This window comes from Condylura cristata, unplaced genomic scaffold (assembly GCF_000260355.1).
Source record: "Condylura cristata isolate star-nosed mole 26May11 unplaced genomic scaffold, ConCri1.0 scaffold00041, whole genome shotgun sequence".
Taxonomy (NCBI): domain Eukaryota; kingdom Metazoa; phylum Chordata; class Mammalia; order Eulipotyphla; family Talpidae; genus Condylura; species Condylura cristata.
Genome location: NW_004567142.1, coordinates 6963275 through 6979245, shown reverse-complemented (window position 1 = coordinate 6979245; position 15971 = coordinate 6963275). Strand labels below are relative to the sequence as shown.

The 15971-nt window shown below is 68.1% G+C and overlaps 2 protein-coding genes across 2 annotated transcripts in view; one reads left to right on the top strand and one right to left on the bottom strand.

Annotated features, from left to right (window-relative positions):
• Positions 1-7015, top strand: part of TMEM150B (transmembrane protein 150B) — a 7381-nt gene extending 366 nt beyond the window's left edge. The window contains exons 2-7 of the mRNA XM_012733554.1: positions 4159-4248; positions 4512-4571; positions 4638-4705; positions 4806-4933; positions 6044-6227; positions 6705-7015. Of these exons, the coding sequence (XP_012589008.1) occupies positions 4159-4248; positions 4512-4571; positions 4638-4705; positions 4806-4933; positions 6044-6227; positions 6705-7015 (841 nt within the window). The remainder of the gene's footprint in view (positions 1-4158; positions 4249-4511; positions 4572-4637; positions 4706-4805; positions 4934-6043; positions 6228-6704) is intronic.
• Positions 7016-7032: 17 nt separating this feature from the next.
• On the bottom strand, positions 7033-14200 carry BRSK1 (BR serine/threonine kinase 1). Its single transcript, XM_012733586.1, has 15 exons — positions 14010-14200; positions 13912-13945; positions 13772-13840; positions 12484-12630; positions 12150-12181; positions 11762-11932; positions 11478-11575; positions 11141-11300; positions 10903-10963; positions 10238-10607; positions 9888-9936; positions 9695-9818; positions 9113-9311; positions 8479-8568; positions 7033-7660 (listed from the first exon to the last, which is right to left on the bottom strand). The coding sequence occupies exons 1-15, from the start codon at positions 14054-14056 to the stop codon at positions 7503-7505; spliced, it is 1809 nt and encodes a 602-aa protein (XP_012589040.1). The 5' UTR covers positions 14057-14200; the 3' UTR covers positions 7033-7502.
• Between the last annotated feature and the right edge of the window lie 1771 nt (positions 14201-15971).

Below are 15971 nucleotides of genomic sequence, written 5' to 3'. Positions count from 1 at the left end.
GGCGACGGGACTTTTATTGACAGCCCGGCGGGGCTACAAAGAGCCCGCCAGCCCTCCCAGACCACCTTGTCCCCCGACTTGCGGTGTCCTGGGGGCGTACCCGCAATAAAAGCCAGGGCGGGAGGCAGGGAGGGGGCGCGCGGAGAGGGGCTTCCGAGGCGGGCGGACTCGCGGGGCGCTCCCCACGGTCCCCAGCGCGGTGGAGGCCCCCTCGGGGCCAATCCTGAGACGCACGGAATTAGCAATTCACCATAACCGCGCCCGCCCGGTACCTGCCCTGGTCTTTGTTTCGCGCTGCCACCGGGTGTCCCGTGCGAAGGGACAATGGGTGGCCGGCGCAGGTGCTCCCTGGAGGCGCCCTGGGCGGGCAGGTGGAGGGTGGAAAGTCGCAGGTGGTTGGGTGGGCCCGGGGCAGACTGCCGTCTGGGTCGGGCTGGCCCCTGCCCAGTTCCGTCCGTGCAGGGTCCACCCTGGGCCCGCTCTGCGGGGCCCTCCTTAACCCAGGCGCCTCCATCCCTGGCCCTGGGCCCTCCCTAGCTAGGATGACCCCCAGCTCTGCAGGCACACAGCTGCCCAGGTAAGACTAGCCACAGGCCAGAGGGAGGAGGCAGGTCCCCAGGGACAGGGCAGCAGGCGGCCTCACAGAAAGCGACTGGGGGGGGCTGTCAGTCTCCGCAATAAAAGGACACCCATCGACATCCTGGACCCCCAGAGTGCGGGCAGGAAGATGAGCAGCAGCCAAAATGCTCGTCCAGGGACCCCAGGTAGCTCAGGGTCGCCATCTCTGCCCTGACGCACCCACAAATTGCCCCCATCCTGAGGCGACGGGTGTCTGCTGGGGAATCCACAGGGGGAAGAGGGTGACGGCCCACCCACGGCCTCATCCCGAGAAACCCAAAGGCTGTCACTGGTCCTGTCACAGGAGTCCCCAGGAGAGGGGAGGGTGGAGCAGAGCAGGGAGGAGAATCTGGAGGGGGAAGGAGCAGGGGGTCCAGGAGGAGGCAGGGGGACCCTGGGAAGCAGCTCTTGCTTCTGGGCCCCGGATGGGCACACAGACGTGGGGCGACCCGCGGGGTCACCACGCAGCGCGTATCTTGATTGTGACGCTGCCCGTTTCCTCCCTGACCTGTGTGGCTATTGCTGACCCTTCCCGTGGGCCCCGGGCCCTGCCGGTGCCGCGGACTTCACCCGCGGGGGCGGCTGCGATGCGGGAGTCTGGTTCAGAAACTCCTCTGTCTTCTGAGCTGCGCCCGCCGCAGGAAAGCTCCTTTCCACCTCGGGGCTCCCATGTTTGTCTCCATGCGGGGGTGGCGGGACCTCTTTAGAGCAGGCAGGTTTGAGGGTTTGGGGGTGCCCCTCTCCCTGCCCTGTAACAGTATCAGGAACCTACAGCAGCAAATGCAGTTTATTTGTTTATTTATAGTTGCAAAGATTTAATTATCTGTACAGATGTACTTATTGATGCACACAAGGCCTGGGGTGCAGGCCAGAGGTGTGGGATGGAGTGAGGGGACTCCCCAGAGACAGTGGGGAGCAGAACAGGCGGATCCCCTGCAGCCCACCGCTGAAGGCGCAGCCGGGAGACAGGAGGGGTCACTCCCTGGCCAGGGGTGGGGCTGGGGCTGTAGTGGCTGGGACTTACCTGGCTGAGACGGACCCTGCTCCCGCGTCTCCCTACTGGACACTTAAAATCGCTCTGTGGGGCCCTCCCTGGTGGCACAGCGGTTAAAGCGGTTAAAGCGCAGCACTAAGGAGCTAAAGCCACTTCCGGTGAGTTGGATCCCGCCTGCCCCAGGAGCCCCCCAGGGCACAGCAGACCTCGCCTGACCCGCCCCTGCTCCCTTCCTCAGTCGGCCTGTCCTGCTCCCCGCTGTCCCTGGTGAAGCCTCTCACGGCCCCTGCACCTCTGGCCTGTACCCCAGCTCTGTCTGCACAAACAAATAAATCTTAAAAGAAAGCAACATGCAGTGGATGCACATTTGGAAGTGACTAGCCCTGTGTGGGCACGAGAAAGGACAGGACGGACGAAGGGCAGTGGACATGCGTGGGGCCGCAGCCTGGAGCGAAGGAAAGCTGGTCTGACCCAGGCCTTGCAGTTGGTTTTTGCTCAGCCCAGAGGCGGAAGCCGGTTCTTTCCGTAGCTGTCAGACAGATCATCCTGCAAATACCAGTGTGGCCCTCGAGCTCCGCCTCCAGGGTTGTCGCAAGGGAGACACCCTGTGGGTCTGAGCACCCTGGGGCCCCCGGCCACCCAGCACAAGCCTCACCCGGCCAGGGAGGGGCCGGGGCGGCGCAGCTGCCCCCCCAGCAGTGGGGCTCAGTGGATCCGCCCGTTCTGCCCCCCGGAACAGAGCATGGAGGCGCCGGCCTGGGTCTCCACCCGCAGGTCCCCAACTTCCCTGGGGGCCGGAAATCAGGAAGACCAGAGAAGACTGCTCCGGTGAACCCCTCACCACCCCCACCTCTGGCCTGCACCCCGGCTCTTGTGTGCATAAATAAATAAAATCTTTTATAAAAAGAAAGAAAAAATATATAAAAGTCCAATGGAAAGGCCCAAACTGTCGTCATTCACAGATGGGATCAGGAGCTGCCAGGATTCCGGGCGCCTCCCCCCAACGCAAAGGCTAGCAGCCCTGCGGCTGTCTCACCTGGCCCGGAGGGCCCGCAGGGCAGGCACCCTTTGCTTTTAACTGGGGCGAGGCTCCGGCCCGGCCAGGAGCGCCTGCGGCCAGGCCCTCTGGTTCCGCAACATTCCCACCACCCCAGGGGATTACGTCATGACTCCCCCACCCCACCCCGTCCCCAGCCCGCCACGCCGCTGCCCAGGGTGGCCTCTGCATTTCCAGACTGTCCCAGGGCCAGTCAGGCTGTCCGGCCCGGTGTCCACCCTGCAGACGGCAGCCAACCTCTCAGGGCTATGGGGGACTCCCCACAAGTCACGGAACTCAGGGCCCAGCCACGGGAACCATTAACTTCTCCCGTCAGTGCAGACCCACTCGAGGCCCATGGCCCACGTGGACCCCCCTTGTTACAGGTGGGGTGCCCACCCGGCAGCCGCGCCCACGGAGCCAGCCTCACAGAGTGGCCTCCGGCGCATGACAGCGCAGACCGCCAGCCCGGGCTCTAGGCCGCAGGAGAGTGGGGGCCCCAGCCTAACCAGCTGGAAACGCCCCCCCAGACTCGAGCCGCTGGAGGAGAGGAGGGGCCCAGAGGAGAGGCTTCTGGGGCTGGGGGCGTAGCGCGGGGCCTGGGGGTGCAGCGCGGGGTTGGGGCGCAGCATGGTGGGGAGCGTAGGGCTGGGACGGGGAAATGGGCACGGGGTTGGTGGGTTTGGGGTATGCAGTGGGGGTGTGCTTTGTGGGGTGGAGTTTAGGAAGGTGGGGGGTGGCGTGGGGCGCCCCGGGCTGCGTGGAGCACGAGGGAGTTGGCGGGGAGACAGACCTGGCACTGAGCACCCTGCACCCCTGGCACCCCTGCCTCAGGACTGCTCAGCCTTCCAGGGCTCCCCAGTACCCTCAGAACAACGTCTCGGCCCCTGATGGGAGCGGGGCCTTGGGTGTGGGCTGATGGCTCCTGCCGGTCCCACCCCCTGCACCCAGCAGCAAGGGCTCTGGGGCCTCGGAGGGAGCCTGGGTGCAGTGTGCAAGTCCGCACCCTCCTCCCCGCCCCCCAGCCCCTCCCAGCCCATCTCCAGGGCTTCCCCTGCGGGCCGCCCTGGCAGCCTCCCTGGCGGCTGAACCCAAGGTGTCTGGACCTCAGCCTGCACAGCCAGGTCAGGCAAGGCCAGCGCGCAGCCTCGTGGGGTCTCGGGCCTAAGAAACCCGGTCTGGTCTTCGGCATTAGTCTCGAAACGTTGCAGGGGCCCAGGATCCTCGGCAGGGGGAAGAGAAACTGGCCGCAGACTCTTGGGGCCGTGACCACGGGGTAGGCAGTCTGGGCCTCAGCTTTGACAGTGGGAGGCCCGACCTGGGGTACAGGCCAGCGGAGGGAGCAGGGCAGGGCCGGGGTCACGCCCAGCTGGGGAAGGGAAGGCAGCAGAGAGGCTGAGGCCAGTCAAGGACCAGCCAAGGGCGGCAGGTCGGGCCAGATAGGAAACCGCCTGGAGCGAGCGGGCTCAGCTGACCCCTGCCCTCCCGCCCACACCCTCTGCTCCTGCAGCCAGCTGAGGGTCTCCCAGCAGGCAGTGTGCTCCCTGACAGCCTGCGGAGCGGAGGCGCCTCCTGCCCCCCAGCCCCGGGCCAGCATGCGGTACTGCCTGACCCTGACACCCGCCCTCCTGGCCCTCCTGGTGGGGGCTGGCCTTTGGGGCGTGTGAGTACCCAGGCAGGGACCCGGGCAGAGGGGGCCTGGACCCCTGGGCCTGAGCAGGGGGGTTGGGCCTGGACCCCTGGGTCTGAGGGAGGGGCCGGGCCGGACCCCAGTCGGAGGGAGGGGCGGGCCCCAGATGTGGGTGGCGGTGCCCAGTGGGACGCTGATGTTGGCTGCCTGGCTCCCTCCTGTCTCCGCCTCAGCTTTGGGCTGGCCGTGCACAACGGGGCCGTGAACCTGGAGGACGGCTTCCCCTACATCAGGTAGCTGGGGGTGGGGGCGGGAAGGTGGCCGCCTGAAGCCAGGAGATGACCCCTTTATTTCTCCAGTGTATGTGGGGACAGCCCCCCTCAGAGCTGCCTCTTCAGCCAGGTGCTCAACCTCGCAGCCGCCACAGGTAAATGTTCTGGGCCCGGCGCAAATCCGCACGTGGCCTGCACCTCCCCCGCCTCGCACCCCTTGCAGCCAGCGGCTCCCCCACGCCCCTCTCCTTCCAGCTGCCTGGATCTGCATTCTCCGCTACCACCAGCTTCAGGACTGGGGTGTGAAAAAGTGGCGAAACCAGGTGATCCTGTGCGCCGGGCTCCTCTGTGCTCTGGGCACCTCTGTGGTCGGCAATTTCCAGGTGAGACAGGTGGGGCTGGCCCGCCAGCGCCTGGAACTACAACTCCCAGCATGCCTCTGGGCCGCAGGCTTCTTATGTTGGGGGCTGGCCCCCGCAAGGCTTGCTGGGACTTGTATTTCTCCTGAGGCCACCGGTCTGCGGAGAGGCGGTGCCTTGGGTCATTAGGTGGGCCCCCCCGGACGGTTCAGTATTTTGTGCTCAGTGTTCTTTGTTTTTTATGGCTGAATGAGCGCCTCTCTCCCCTTAGCCAAGAAACCGTGGGGTTCACGCACTCTGTCTGCGGCATGATGGGGCGCTGGGCGGGAGGTACCCCCCTACACTGTGTCTATGGTCAAGCCAGGTGGGGCTGGTTTGCGGGTCCGTGGTGTGAGAAAGGCCCCCAGAGCCGCAGACTCGGGACCCCACCTTCTTGTTTTTAACATTTATGTATTCATAGAAGAGCAGGGGTTCAGGCCGGAGGTGCGGGGCTGAGAGGACTCCCCAGAGACAGAGTGGGGAGCAAAACTGGAGGGTCCACTGACGCCCACTGCTGAGGGGCAGCGGGGGACGGGAAGGTCTGGGCGCCCTGGGGTCACCCCCTGGCGGGGGATGGGCTCCTGCTGCCGCTGCTGCAGCCAGCTGCAGGTGCTGGGACTCACCCTGCGCCCCAGCGCCCAGTCTGAGCCCTGCAGTCTGATCCCTTCCTTTTCCTGCAAACCGTCCCCAAAGGGCCTCGGGTGCAGCGGCTGCGGCCTCTGGGGCAACAGAGCAGCCCGGCCTCGGAGCCGACCCCCCTCGAAGCCGACCCCCCTTCCCTTCCCGCCACCAAAGTTGTGTAGTTCAGCCCCAGAGCCCGCCTGCCCTGCAGGGCCAGGAGCAGCTTCTGTTCAGCCCTGGGGCCACTCCCTGGGGCCCCTCCAGGCGACTGGCGCTGTGGGCGCTGTGGCCGGGTCCCTCCTGTGTCCAGCGCTGTCGGGCCAGGCTGTGCGGTTTAAATGCCCGCCTGGAGCTGGGGAGTCTGGGGGAAGCTGTGGGGGAGGACAGGGCTGACAAGCCGGCTGGGCCCCGGGCGGGGGCGGGGCGGGCGGGGCTGGGTCCTCCCCTCCCCTCACCTGATCCCTTCTGGCCCAGCACAGGCACCAGTGGCCCGTCCACCAGGCAGGGTCCTTCCTGACCTTCGTCATGGGCGCGCTCTACTTCTGGCTGCAGCTGGCGCTCCTGCGGGGGGCGAGGAGCCCCCCCCAGCCCGGCGCCCCCTGGGTGGGCCCGCTGCGTCTGGGCCTCTGCAGCCTCTGCACCGCGCTGGAGGCGGCCAGTATCCTTCCTCGCGGGCCTGTGCGGGTGCCCGGGGACGCCCCCTCCTTCCGGCCTCCCTGCCCGGCAAGGCCTGGTGGGGCGAATGCTGGTTCTGGGGCCCCGCTGCCTGCGCAGCCTCCCACCAGCCGGGGCAGCGCGGGCAGCGCGCCGGTGCCTCAGTTTCCCGCTCCCGGCGCGGGTCATAGCTAGGCGGCCCTGCGTTCGGGTGTAAGGACGGGGTGCACCCTGCCAGGGCGGGCTGCAAACACGGGGCCTCGGGGAAGCTCTGCTGAGGCCGGAAACCCGCGAGCAGCCCCTGGGCTGACCGGGGCTCCTGGAGGCGTGGTGGGGCCAGGGCCCTGGTGTTTTGGGGAAGCGGTGGGCCTGGGGGCGGGGCTCGCCGGAGGAAGCGGGCGGGGGCGGGCCCAGGAGCGCGCGCCTGTTGGGGCCCGCGGAGGGGTTAGCACCGCCCGCTGTGGCCCTTGACGCTGCACAGTGGTGGCCCTGCGGCTCTGCCAGCTGCGCTCCGCCTCGGCTGCCTGCGAGTGGGCTGCGGCCATGCTGCTCTTCGGCCTCTTCGGCCTCCTCTCCGCGGACTTCGCCGGCCTGGGCGGCTGCTCGCTGAGCCTGCGGCCCGCCCCTGGCCTCCCGCCGCCGCGTGGCCTGGTCGCTGAGGAGTGCGGCCCGGGCGCCCCGCGGCCCTGGGGCGCTGGGTGCTGCCTGTCCGCGCCCGTGCGGGGTCTCGGCCTGTGTCCCGCCCTGCCCTCCGGCCCCTCCCCTGCACCCCGGGCCACCCAGGAAGCGTGAGGCCAGGCCAGCAGGCGTCCCTGATCAAGGCTATTTATTATTATTATTAATTTTTTTTTGCCGCCGGCGGAATCAGAGACACGGACGCAGGCAGGATCACGCGAAACCAGAATTCCTTCCGGAGAGCAAATCCGTACAGAGGTCGTGGGGGAGGGCCGGGAGGGGAGTCGTGGACACGAGGACAGACGCCGTCTGCCCGGATCTGCTAAGCCACCCCACCAGCCCCGTCCCCCCCCCGCCCCGCAGTGACCAATAAATAAAATAATAAATTAATCAATAAATAAAATAGAAACAGCTCCCCGCCCCCAGGTCCCCTAGAACCACCCCCCAGTGGGCACGGCCGCCCAAGCCCCATCCCTGCAGGGCCAGGCCGGGTTTTGTGTCTCCCCCCTCCCTACATACTCCTTGGGCCCTATTTACAGATTCACAGTTGGGGGGCAGGGAAGGGGGGTGGAGGGGGCTCCCCTCCTTCCCTGGCCCCCTGGGGTCAGGGCAAAGGGGTCCCGTTGGTGGCCAGGAGTTTCTTGTCCTTGGGGGGGCCTCGGCGGGGAGAGCTGGTCAGCTCGGGGTCTGGGCGGCCTGGAGGGGGCTGCAGGCTCCGGGGCGGGGCCCCGGCAGGCCGGGTCTGGGCCCCGTTCTTCTCATCTGCCAGGGAGGAGAAATCTGGGCTCAGGACGCACACCGGGGCCGCACCGCCCCTGGGCTGGGCCACACCCGTGGCTGCCCGGCCGGTGCACCTGGGGCGGCCCCTGGGGCAGGCCAGATGGGGCTCAGCAGCACCCACGGCCCCGGGACAGCACCAGCGGCTGGCGGGCGCAGGGCAGCTCCCGCTGGCTCCCAAACAGGACCAGCGGTCAGCGTGGCTGGCCGATGCCTCCGTGCCAAGCCGCCAAGCAGGACCCCTCTGGGTAGCCAGCCCCGGCCCCGCCCAGCGCTGGGCCTTCTGTTGCCTCAGGCCAGGCCGAGGGGTGACAGCGGTCTCCCAAGGACGCGGAGGCTCAGGGGAGCCTGTTCTGAGGCTGGGTGCTGGATATACAGTGTCCCCGGGGAGGGGCCTGTGTCCCTGAGGAGCTGCGGGCCGCGCTCCGGGGAGGGAGGTGACCGGGGCCTAGGGACCCGGGGTCCGGCCGCGCTCCGGGGAGGGAGGTGACCGGGGCCTAGGGACCCGGGGTCCGGCCGCGCTCCGGGGAGGGAGGTGACCGGGGCCCTAGGGACCCGGGGTCCGGCCGCGCTCCGGGGAGGGAGGTGACCGGGGCCCTAGGGACCCGGGGTCTGGCCACAGAGGCTCCTCCAGGGCTGCTGCCTGGAACGTGGGTGAAGGCCCCCAAAGCCAAGGAACGCGGGTACTCCTGGGAGGCCCCAGGCGGGGTTCCACTGAGACCGCCGGGAGGGCTTTCGGCCCTGGGACGGGCCCCACCTCCGGCCTGCTCGCGCCCTCCCCCGCGGGCCTGGAGGCCGCCCACCTGCCAGGGCCTGCACGGACGGCTGGTCGTGGGTGCTCAGCAGCTGGGCCTGGATGGTCTCCACCACGCGCTTGAACCTCCGGCTGGGACCTGGGGACAGAGACTGGCTTGGGGGCGGGACCCGGCCTGGGGCCACGCGGGAGACGGCAGCTCAGACCCGAGAAAGTCATCAGGGTGGGACATTCTCAGCATCTAGAAACATGTCAGCTAGTCCTTACCGGGAGAAAGAAAGGTGCAGAAAAAAGGAAGGCAGGGGCGCAGAGAGCCATGACCGGCTGGGCGGCCATCTGGGGCCCCTCGCCCCGCCGCGCGCTCCCTCCCCGTGCCCCGGGCCGGGACCCAGGTGGCTGTGTGGGGCCCTCGGGCCCCTGGGCAGCTCCCACACTGCCCCCCAGCTCGCGAGAGGAGCGCGGGCCAGCGCAGCTCTCCTCGCGGGACTCAGTTTCCCAGCTGGGAGGTTTCCCAGCTGGGAGGTGCGAGACGCCGACGCCCAGGGGCGCGGGGGGCGACCCGCGGGATGCCCCACAGACCAGACGCCCGCGAGTGGCCGCGTCCAGAGCGCGGGGCACGGTGAGCAGCCCGGGGTCCTCCCCTGGCCGCGCCGGCCCCTTCCTCGGCGGCTCCCCAGACTCACCCGAGAGGAGCGTAAAGGTGACGGAGTAGATGCCGCCGCCGCCCCCGCCGTCCCGCCGGGGGGAGGGCTCCGGGCCCTCGGAGGAGCTGATGTCCACCTGGAAGCGGACAGGCTTCTGGAAGACGGAGGGGCCGCCGCTGGCCTTGTACTCGGCCCTGAAGCTGGTCTGTGACAGCACACTGTGACTCAGGCTGGGGATCTGCGCGGCGGGGACAGGCGGTGAGGGGGGCGCCGGCCCGCCTCGAGGCCACCCGAGGCCCCGCTGCTGCCGGGGCTCGCGCGTCCCCGTCTGGCTACCGTAGGGTCAGCGGGGCAGGGGGCAGGGGGCAGCTCCAGCGCCGGCCTCCAGAACCAGGAGCCGCAAACACAGCCTCGGGCCTCGGGCACGCCCGTCCCAGGAGCATTTCATTCTGGCAGCCCTAGAGGGGCCGCGGCCGGCAGCTCTCGGGCGACAGAGGAGGGCCCCCAAATTCTGAGCCGCCGGAAGGGGACCAGTGAGCCCTGCCCCGGGCCCCGGGAGGGCAGCCAGGCTGGGGCCACTCGGGGGCCCGGGGGCTCACGCCGAGGTGCCCGGCCCCTCACCGACAGGAAGGCGTGGACGATGTCCGCTTTGATGCTGCTGAGAGGTTTGTCCTTTAGCACGAGGAATATCTGCTCTTCTTTGTCCAGGGAGATGAAGTTCCCAAACCAGGAGCGTTTGGCCAGCCTGGGTCGCAGAAGGCGGGGCGGTCAGGGGCGAGTGAAGGCCCTCTCCCCCCCCCCGCCTGTTACTCACTCTGGAGAGGACTCTGGTGTCAAGCTGGACATCTCCTCGGCGGTGGGGACTGGGTGTGGGCAAGGAGAGAGGCGGTCAGCGCCTCCGGCATCCAGCCCCTGGACAGAGCTTCCGGAGAGGCCACGCCCTCTGGGAGGGGCCTGCTGGCCAGCAGCCAATGGGAACACGCGCGCTGCGCTCCCCAGGCCCCCCCCCCCCGCCGCGGGGCTCCAGGTCCTCTCTTCTACTCCAACATGGGAACCGGCCCCAGCCCGGCCCCAGGACCCAGGTCTTGGTCCCTAGCTCCCCGCCACCTAAGACGCAGGGGTCCGCCCCTCGCCCAGCACCTGCGCCCCATGGAGCCCCCGTACCCTGCATCTTGCGCCGGTGAAAGCGCGGGGAGCCCAGGAAGCTGTTGCGGATGGAGTTGAGACGACTCCTCCAGGCGGCTCCCCCAACGCCGCCGCCGGGGCTGGGGGGTGGTGTTGTCCCCGGGGTCCCCGTAGGGCTAGCCCGGGGTGTGTGCAGGGGTGAGTGCAAGGGGGTTCCCCCTGAGGAGCGTGGGGAGCCTGGAGGGCCGGGCAGAGGCGTGGAACGGGCACTGGGGGGTGGGGGCTGCTCGCAGGTGCCCCCACCCCTGGGGCCCCGAGAAGGCAGGGTCTGCGTTTTGGAAGTCGGGGAGCCTCCACCCCGAGCCTCGTCTCCAGTCCCTGGCTCCGGTGAGAAGGAGAAGACGGGACTCTGCAAAGGACAGGGTGAAAGGGTGGACTACAAGTCCCAGGAGGCCTAGCAGGCCCCCACATGTACACCCCCAAAGAGGCTGGCCCCGATGCACGCTGGAACTTGTAGTCCAGTTACACCCCCCCCCCCAAGGGACTCCTGTCTTGCTTGCCCAGTCAACCCAGCAAGCAGGTGCTCAATTAGCTTCTCCAAGCCCACCCTACGGGGGGTGGGGGGGTCTGGCCAATGCACGGAGGTCTTCCTCCCTCTGGACAAGGAGCCCCCTCCCCTCCCCAGGACCCCGGGACCGGCTTACCCTGGGGCTGCTCAGGGGGCTGGAGGACAGACCCGTGGAGGCCCCACTGACACTGCGGGACCTGTGTCCAGGACAGATGAAAAACCTCAGGTGGCAGAATTTGCAGGCCCCCAGCGTCCACTCCCTTCCAGATCCCTTGCATGAGACGAGGGTGGGGGGTGGGAGTGGGGGCTCCGCAGAGAGCAGGCGCCTCCGCGGAAGCCGGGTCAGGGCCCCGGGCTCCCGGCGCCGCGCCCACCTCTGGCTGTGCTGGGCCATCTCCAGGGCCCGGCGCGTGGGCACCGGGGAGCCGCCGCCGCCCGCGTCCGTGATGCTCAGGACCTCCATGGACTTGCGCTCGGGCCGCCGCTTCCCGTGCCGGCTCAGCATGGGGGAGTCCACGCGCTTCCGGGGCGGGTCTGCGGACGGAGCCGCCGTCAGACCCGCGCCAGATGCAGCGGGCCACCCAGACGGGGAGACTGAGGCCCAGCGCCGAGGGTCTGGCAGCGACCACAGAGCAAGTCGGGGCTGGGGGCTTCGCGGTCCAGGGTGGCCCCTGCCTCCTGGGGACCCCGCGGGCGCCCAGCCCTGCGCACCGACGTCGTTCCGGGGCGGCAGGTCCTGGTCCTCGCAGCTGGGATACCGCTCCTTCCGATCCAAAAGCAGGTAATAGATCATCTTCTCCTGGTTCTCCCTGCGGGGGCGGGCGAATGGGGTGGCGAGGACCCAGGTCAGCTGGGGGCCTGGCGCGGGGGCTCCCCGGGCGCCGAGGCTCATCGCACCTGGCGCGCCCCCTGCTGACAGCCCGTAGTCCCGTGGCCGCTCGCCCACCTGGATTGGGGGGGCCAGGGGAGAGAGGCCTGGGGTGGGGGGCACTCACTCCTCGCTGCGCAGCTCGCGGTGCAGCCGTTCGCGGTCGCGGAAGCAGCCCAGGGACGCCATGCTTTCCAGGACGTCGGGGTCCAGCTCCCCGTTTGACGGCAGGCTCCGCATGGCCACCCGGCGGCCTGGAGCTGGCTCCAGGCAGGGGTCTGGCTCGTGTTTCCCGCCCCTTGGGAGGGGGAGGCACGTTGCAGGGGACAGACTTCTGCGTCCGACCGAACCTCCTTCTGAGACCCCGGGGTTCTGGCCCCCAGCCTCCTCCCTGGAACCCAAGAATCAGGCCCCCAGCTTCCCACCCCCAAGCCGGGTCTCTTGCTTTGGGGACCACTGGCATTTGGGCCCCTGTTCCTCCCCGGGGACCCCACGTGCAGGGCACCCGTACTCACAGGTACCAGGGGTGTTTCTGAATTTGCTCCAGCTGTGAAGAAAGCGGGTCACAGAGAAGCAGAAATGAGGCCGTATGAAGACACTGGGCTCGCGATGTAAGTGGATGGGACAGTACCGGGGACCCCCTCCCGGACGGCTGGTGTCTCCCCCTAGCGGCGGCCGAGCGTGTTTGCGCGGCCGTGTCGATCCGCGCACGCGCAGTGCGAACCCCTGGCCCGCGCCCGCATTGGCGCCTGCGCAGTGGCCGATTGCTCCTCCTCGCCTCCCCCGGGCCGCTCTGCGCTCGCGCCCCCAGCCCCAGGTCCTCGCGCCCCGCCGACGCCCTCAACTCACGCTGAGCCTTTTCTCGGGCTCCACTTCGATCATCCCCCTCAGGAGGCTCTGGCAGTCTGGAGGGATGAAGTGGGGCATGTGGAAGACGCCCCGTTTCACCTTCTCCAGCAGCTGGCGGAGGTTGTCGTCGTCGAAGGGCAGCGCCCCCTGGACGGAAAGTGACCGGGCGCCTTAGCAGGGCTGGGCACGGGCAGGGGCTGCCGGCCAGGGCCGCTGTGGCCTCGGGCTCCCCGGGAGGCCGCGCCCTCCACGGCTCGTCCCCGCCTGCGCTTTGCTCACTCATCCAGCCTGCAGATTGTTGGGGCGCCTGGCTCCCGCCGCTCACCCCAGGGCCGCCCGCCGTGTCCCCAGGGGAGGGCGGAGTGCGCCGCCGTGGACGCTGGCTCTCACCGGACCTGGCCCGCGCTGCCCCACCCTCCCAACCCACAGCCAGTCCGGGCACCTGGCGTCCAGGCGTCCACCCGCGGGCGCGCCCAGCTGCGCCCTACCGAACGCCAGCCCGCCACGCGCTCCACTGCTGAGCCAGGGCCGGGGCCGGGTGCACGATATTGGGCAGCCGTGAGAGCCCACGCCCGGGGCCCACCCCCAGCCCCGGTGCCGCGGGGCCGCGCAGTCCTCGCTCGGGAAGCGCCGCTAAGCGAGGCTCCCCTCGATTCCTCTGCGAGGCACAAAACGGGTGAAAACACGCACTCCAGCCCGACTGGGGGCCGTTTTCAAGAACAAAGCCACCCACAGAAGGCACCACAAAAAGTGACGCTCTTTGGACTGCGGGGAATCTGCTTAGAGGCTAAAATCCAGGGGGGAGCTGAGCGTGTGCCCCACCGCCGCCCTCCCGCCGGTCCTGCGGGGGCCAGACGGTCCGAGAGCACAGCCAGCCCTCGCGGGTAGACTCCTGAGCCTGGGTCCGGCGTAGGCTCCATCGGGCTGGCTGATGACTGGCCCCGCAGGTGCGAAGCCTTTGATGTGACCCCTGCCGCCCCCCCCCACCGCAGGCCGCCCCCAGGGCAGTGGCCTCTGGGGGGGGGGTGGCCAGCCGTGTGTTCCCCATCCGTGCCTGCAGGGGGCGCGCTCGGCCCACCTCTGGGGGCTGCCCTTCCCATGTCCTGGACGCCCACGAGGGTCACGCGGGGTGGCCTCGTTCTCTCCACGTCAGAGACCCGCCTGGTCACACCAGCGTCGCTCACGGGCCACACGACCCGCGCGAGAGGGGCGCAGGTGCGGAGGCCCCGGCAGCCCAAGGCCCTGCTGACCACTCACGTCTGTGACACGGCAGAGCCGCGGCGCTTACCACGAGCAGGGCGAAGAGGATCACCCCACAGCTCCACATGTCGGCCCGGCGGCCGTCATACTTCTCCCCCTGGAAGAGAGGCGGCCCTGACCACTGTGCTCCCCGCGGCCCCCCCCCACCCCCCACCTCTCGCCACTCACCTTGATCACCTCTGGGCACGCGTAGTGGGGGGACCTGAGGAAGAGAGGGGGTGAGGCCTGGCCGGTGCCCGCGCCCCCCGCCCCGGGGCCCCACTCACCCGCAGCTGGTCTCCAGCAGGCTGTCCCCCACCTGCAGCGACGCCATGCCGAAGTCCGCGATGCGGATGTTGTTCTTCTCGTCCAGCAGCAGGTTCTCGGGCTTCAGGTCCCTGTGGCTGAGACAGGCGGCCGCTCAGCCTCGACCTCCCGGGCCACCGCACCTCTCCGCTCTCTGCAGGCGCGGGCAAGGGCGGCTGGGCCAGCTGGGCACCCTGCCCCCGCCCGCCTGCGGGAGCCCCCTTGTATTTCCAGAGAAGGGCGCCTTTAGAGGGAAGCGGGGTGAGACCGCGCCGAGTCCTTAGATCTCCAGACGCGCAGCAACAACATGGAGAACTGCCGGGGCAAGCGGCCGGGCGGCACCGGCCGGTGCCCCTGTGCACAGGGACCAGGCCCAGCATCGGCTGGGGACTCCCTCCGGGGACGCAGTGGGAGCGGAGAGCCAGGGCCTGGGGTGATGGGGGCTACCGGGCCCGATGGGGGGCCTGCGGCCACCCACAAGTGGGGAGGGTGACGGGACCCCTGAATCACACCGGGCTGCCAGCCAGTGTTGCTGCAACAAAAATGATACAGCTTGAAAATAAACATGGCTACCCCATGCCCTCCAACCCCGCTGTCGGAGCCAGTCCTCCCAATGAGGGGAGTGCGGCTGGAGGTGCCGGGTGGCCTCAGGTCCAGCCAGGCTGAGACTGGGGACTGACTGTCCCCCCCGGAGGCCAGGGTTGCCAACGGACCTGGGTACCCAGTAGTCAGCAGGGACGTGTCCCCAAGTTCGTGGGTTGCCGCACTATCACCAAGCTTCACCCCAAGACTGAGCTCCACCCTGGCCCCACCCCACCACCAACCCCCTCCCAGGGTGGAGACGTCAGCTGAAGGCATCCTCTCTGCACCTGTTCACCGTAGAAGCAGCGCCCACCTCACGCTGACCAGCGCTGCGAGCCTCGAGTCAGGAGGGGGTCACCTTCCATGGGCAAGAGCAAGTGCAAACCCCTCAGCCTGTACCTCAAGCCACACACAAAAACAGCTTGAGGTGGTCAGTGGACCTAAACACGCGAGCGAGAACCACACTCCTAGTAGAAGACATAGGAGAAGGCCCCTGGGGCACAGGTGAGTCAGCTACGGAGCCCCCCAGGCACTGCCGCCAGAGTCCATCCCGGCCAGGGCGTGCCCACAGGGCACAGCAGACCCTCCTGTCTCCCCGCTGCTCCCTCAGCGGTGGGGTTCAGGGGATCTGCCTGTCTGTCTCTGGGGAGTCCTCTCACCTTCCACCTCTGGCCTGCACCCCAGTTCTGTGTGCATCAATAAACAAAATAACTCTTTAAAAAACAACAAACAGGAGAAAGTCTTACTGACTTTGAGTCAGATTGAAAAAGCATGAACAGGTTCTCCCTGGTGGCGCAACGGGTTAGGATGCAGAACTGCAAACTGGCCACAGCCGCTTCAGAGCAAGTTCGATCCTGCCCCGGAGCTGACCCACATGGCCCGGCAGACCTCTCCTGACCGCCCGCTGCTCCCTCAGCAGTGCAATTCGTCAGTCGGCCTGTTCAGCTCCCCACTCTGTCTCTGGTGAAGCCTCTCACCACCCTGTACCTCTGGCCTGTACCCCAGTTCTGTATGCATAAATAAATAATCTCTTTTTTTAAAAAAAGAAAGCATAAACTGAAAATCAGAAAGCGCAAGAAATGGGCCCATCAGCATTTGAGACTCTCGCTCTTCACAGCCACGATCACAAAGATGCAGAAGTGTGTCACCCACTGGGAGACAGCGTGGGGAACAAGGGCATCAGACTGGCTCCCAGGATGAGTAACTGCCAGGGCTTATCCTAGAATTAGCCCTGTTCCTAGAATACAGCATCCTCAGACTCCAATGGGAAAAGACAAATCCTTCCATTAAAAACGGGCAAAGGGCCCTCCCTGGTGGCGCAGCGGGTTAAAGCACAGCACTGAGAATCTGAAGCCACTTCC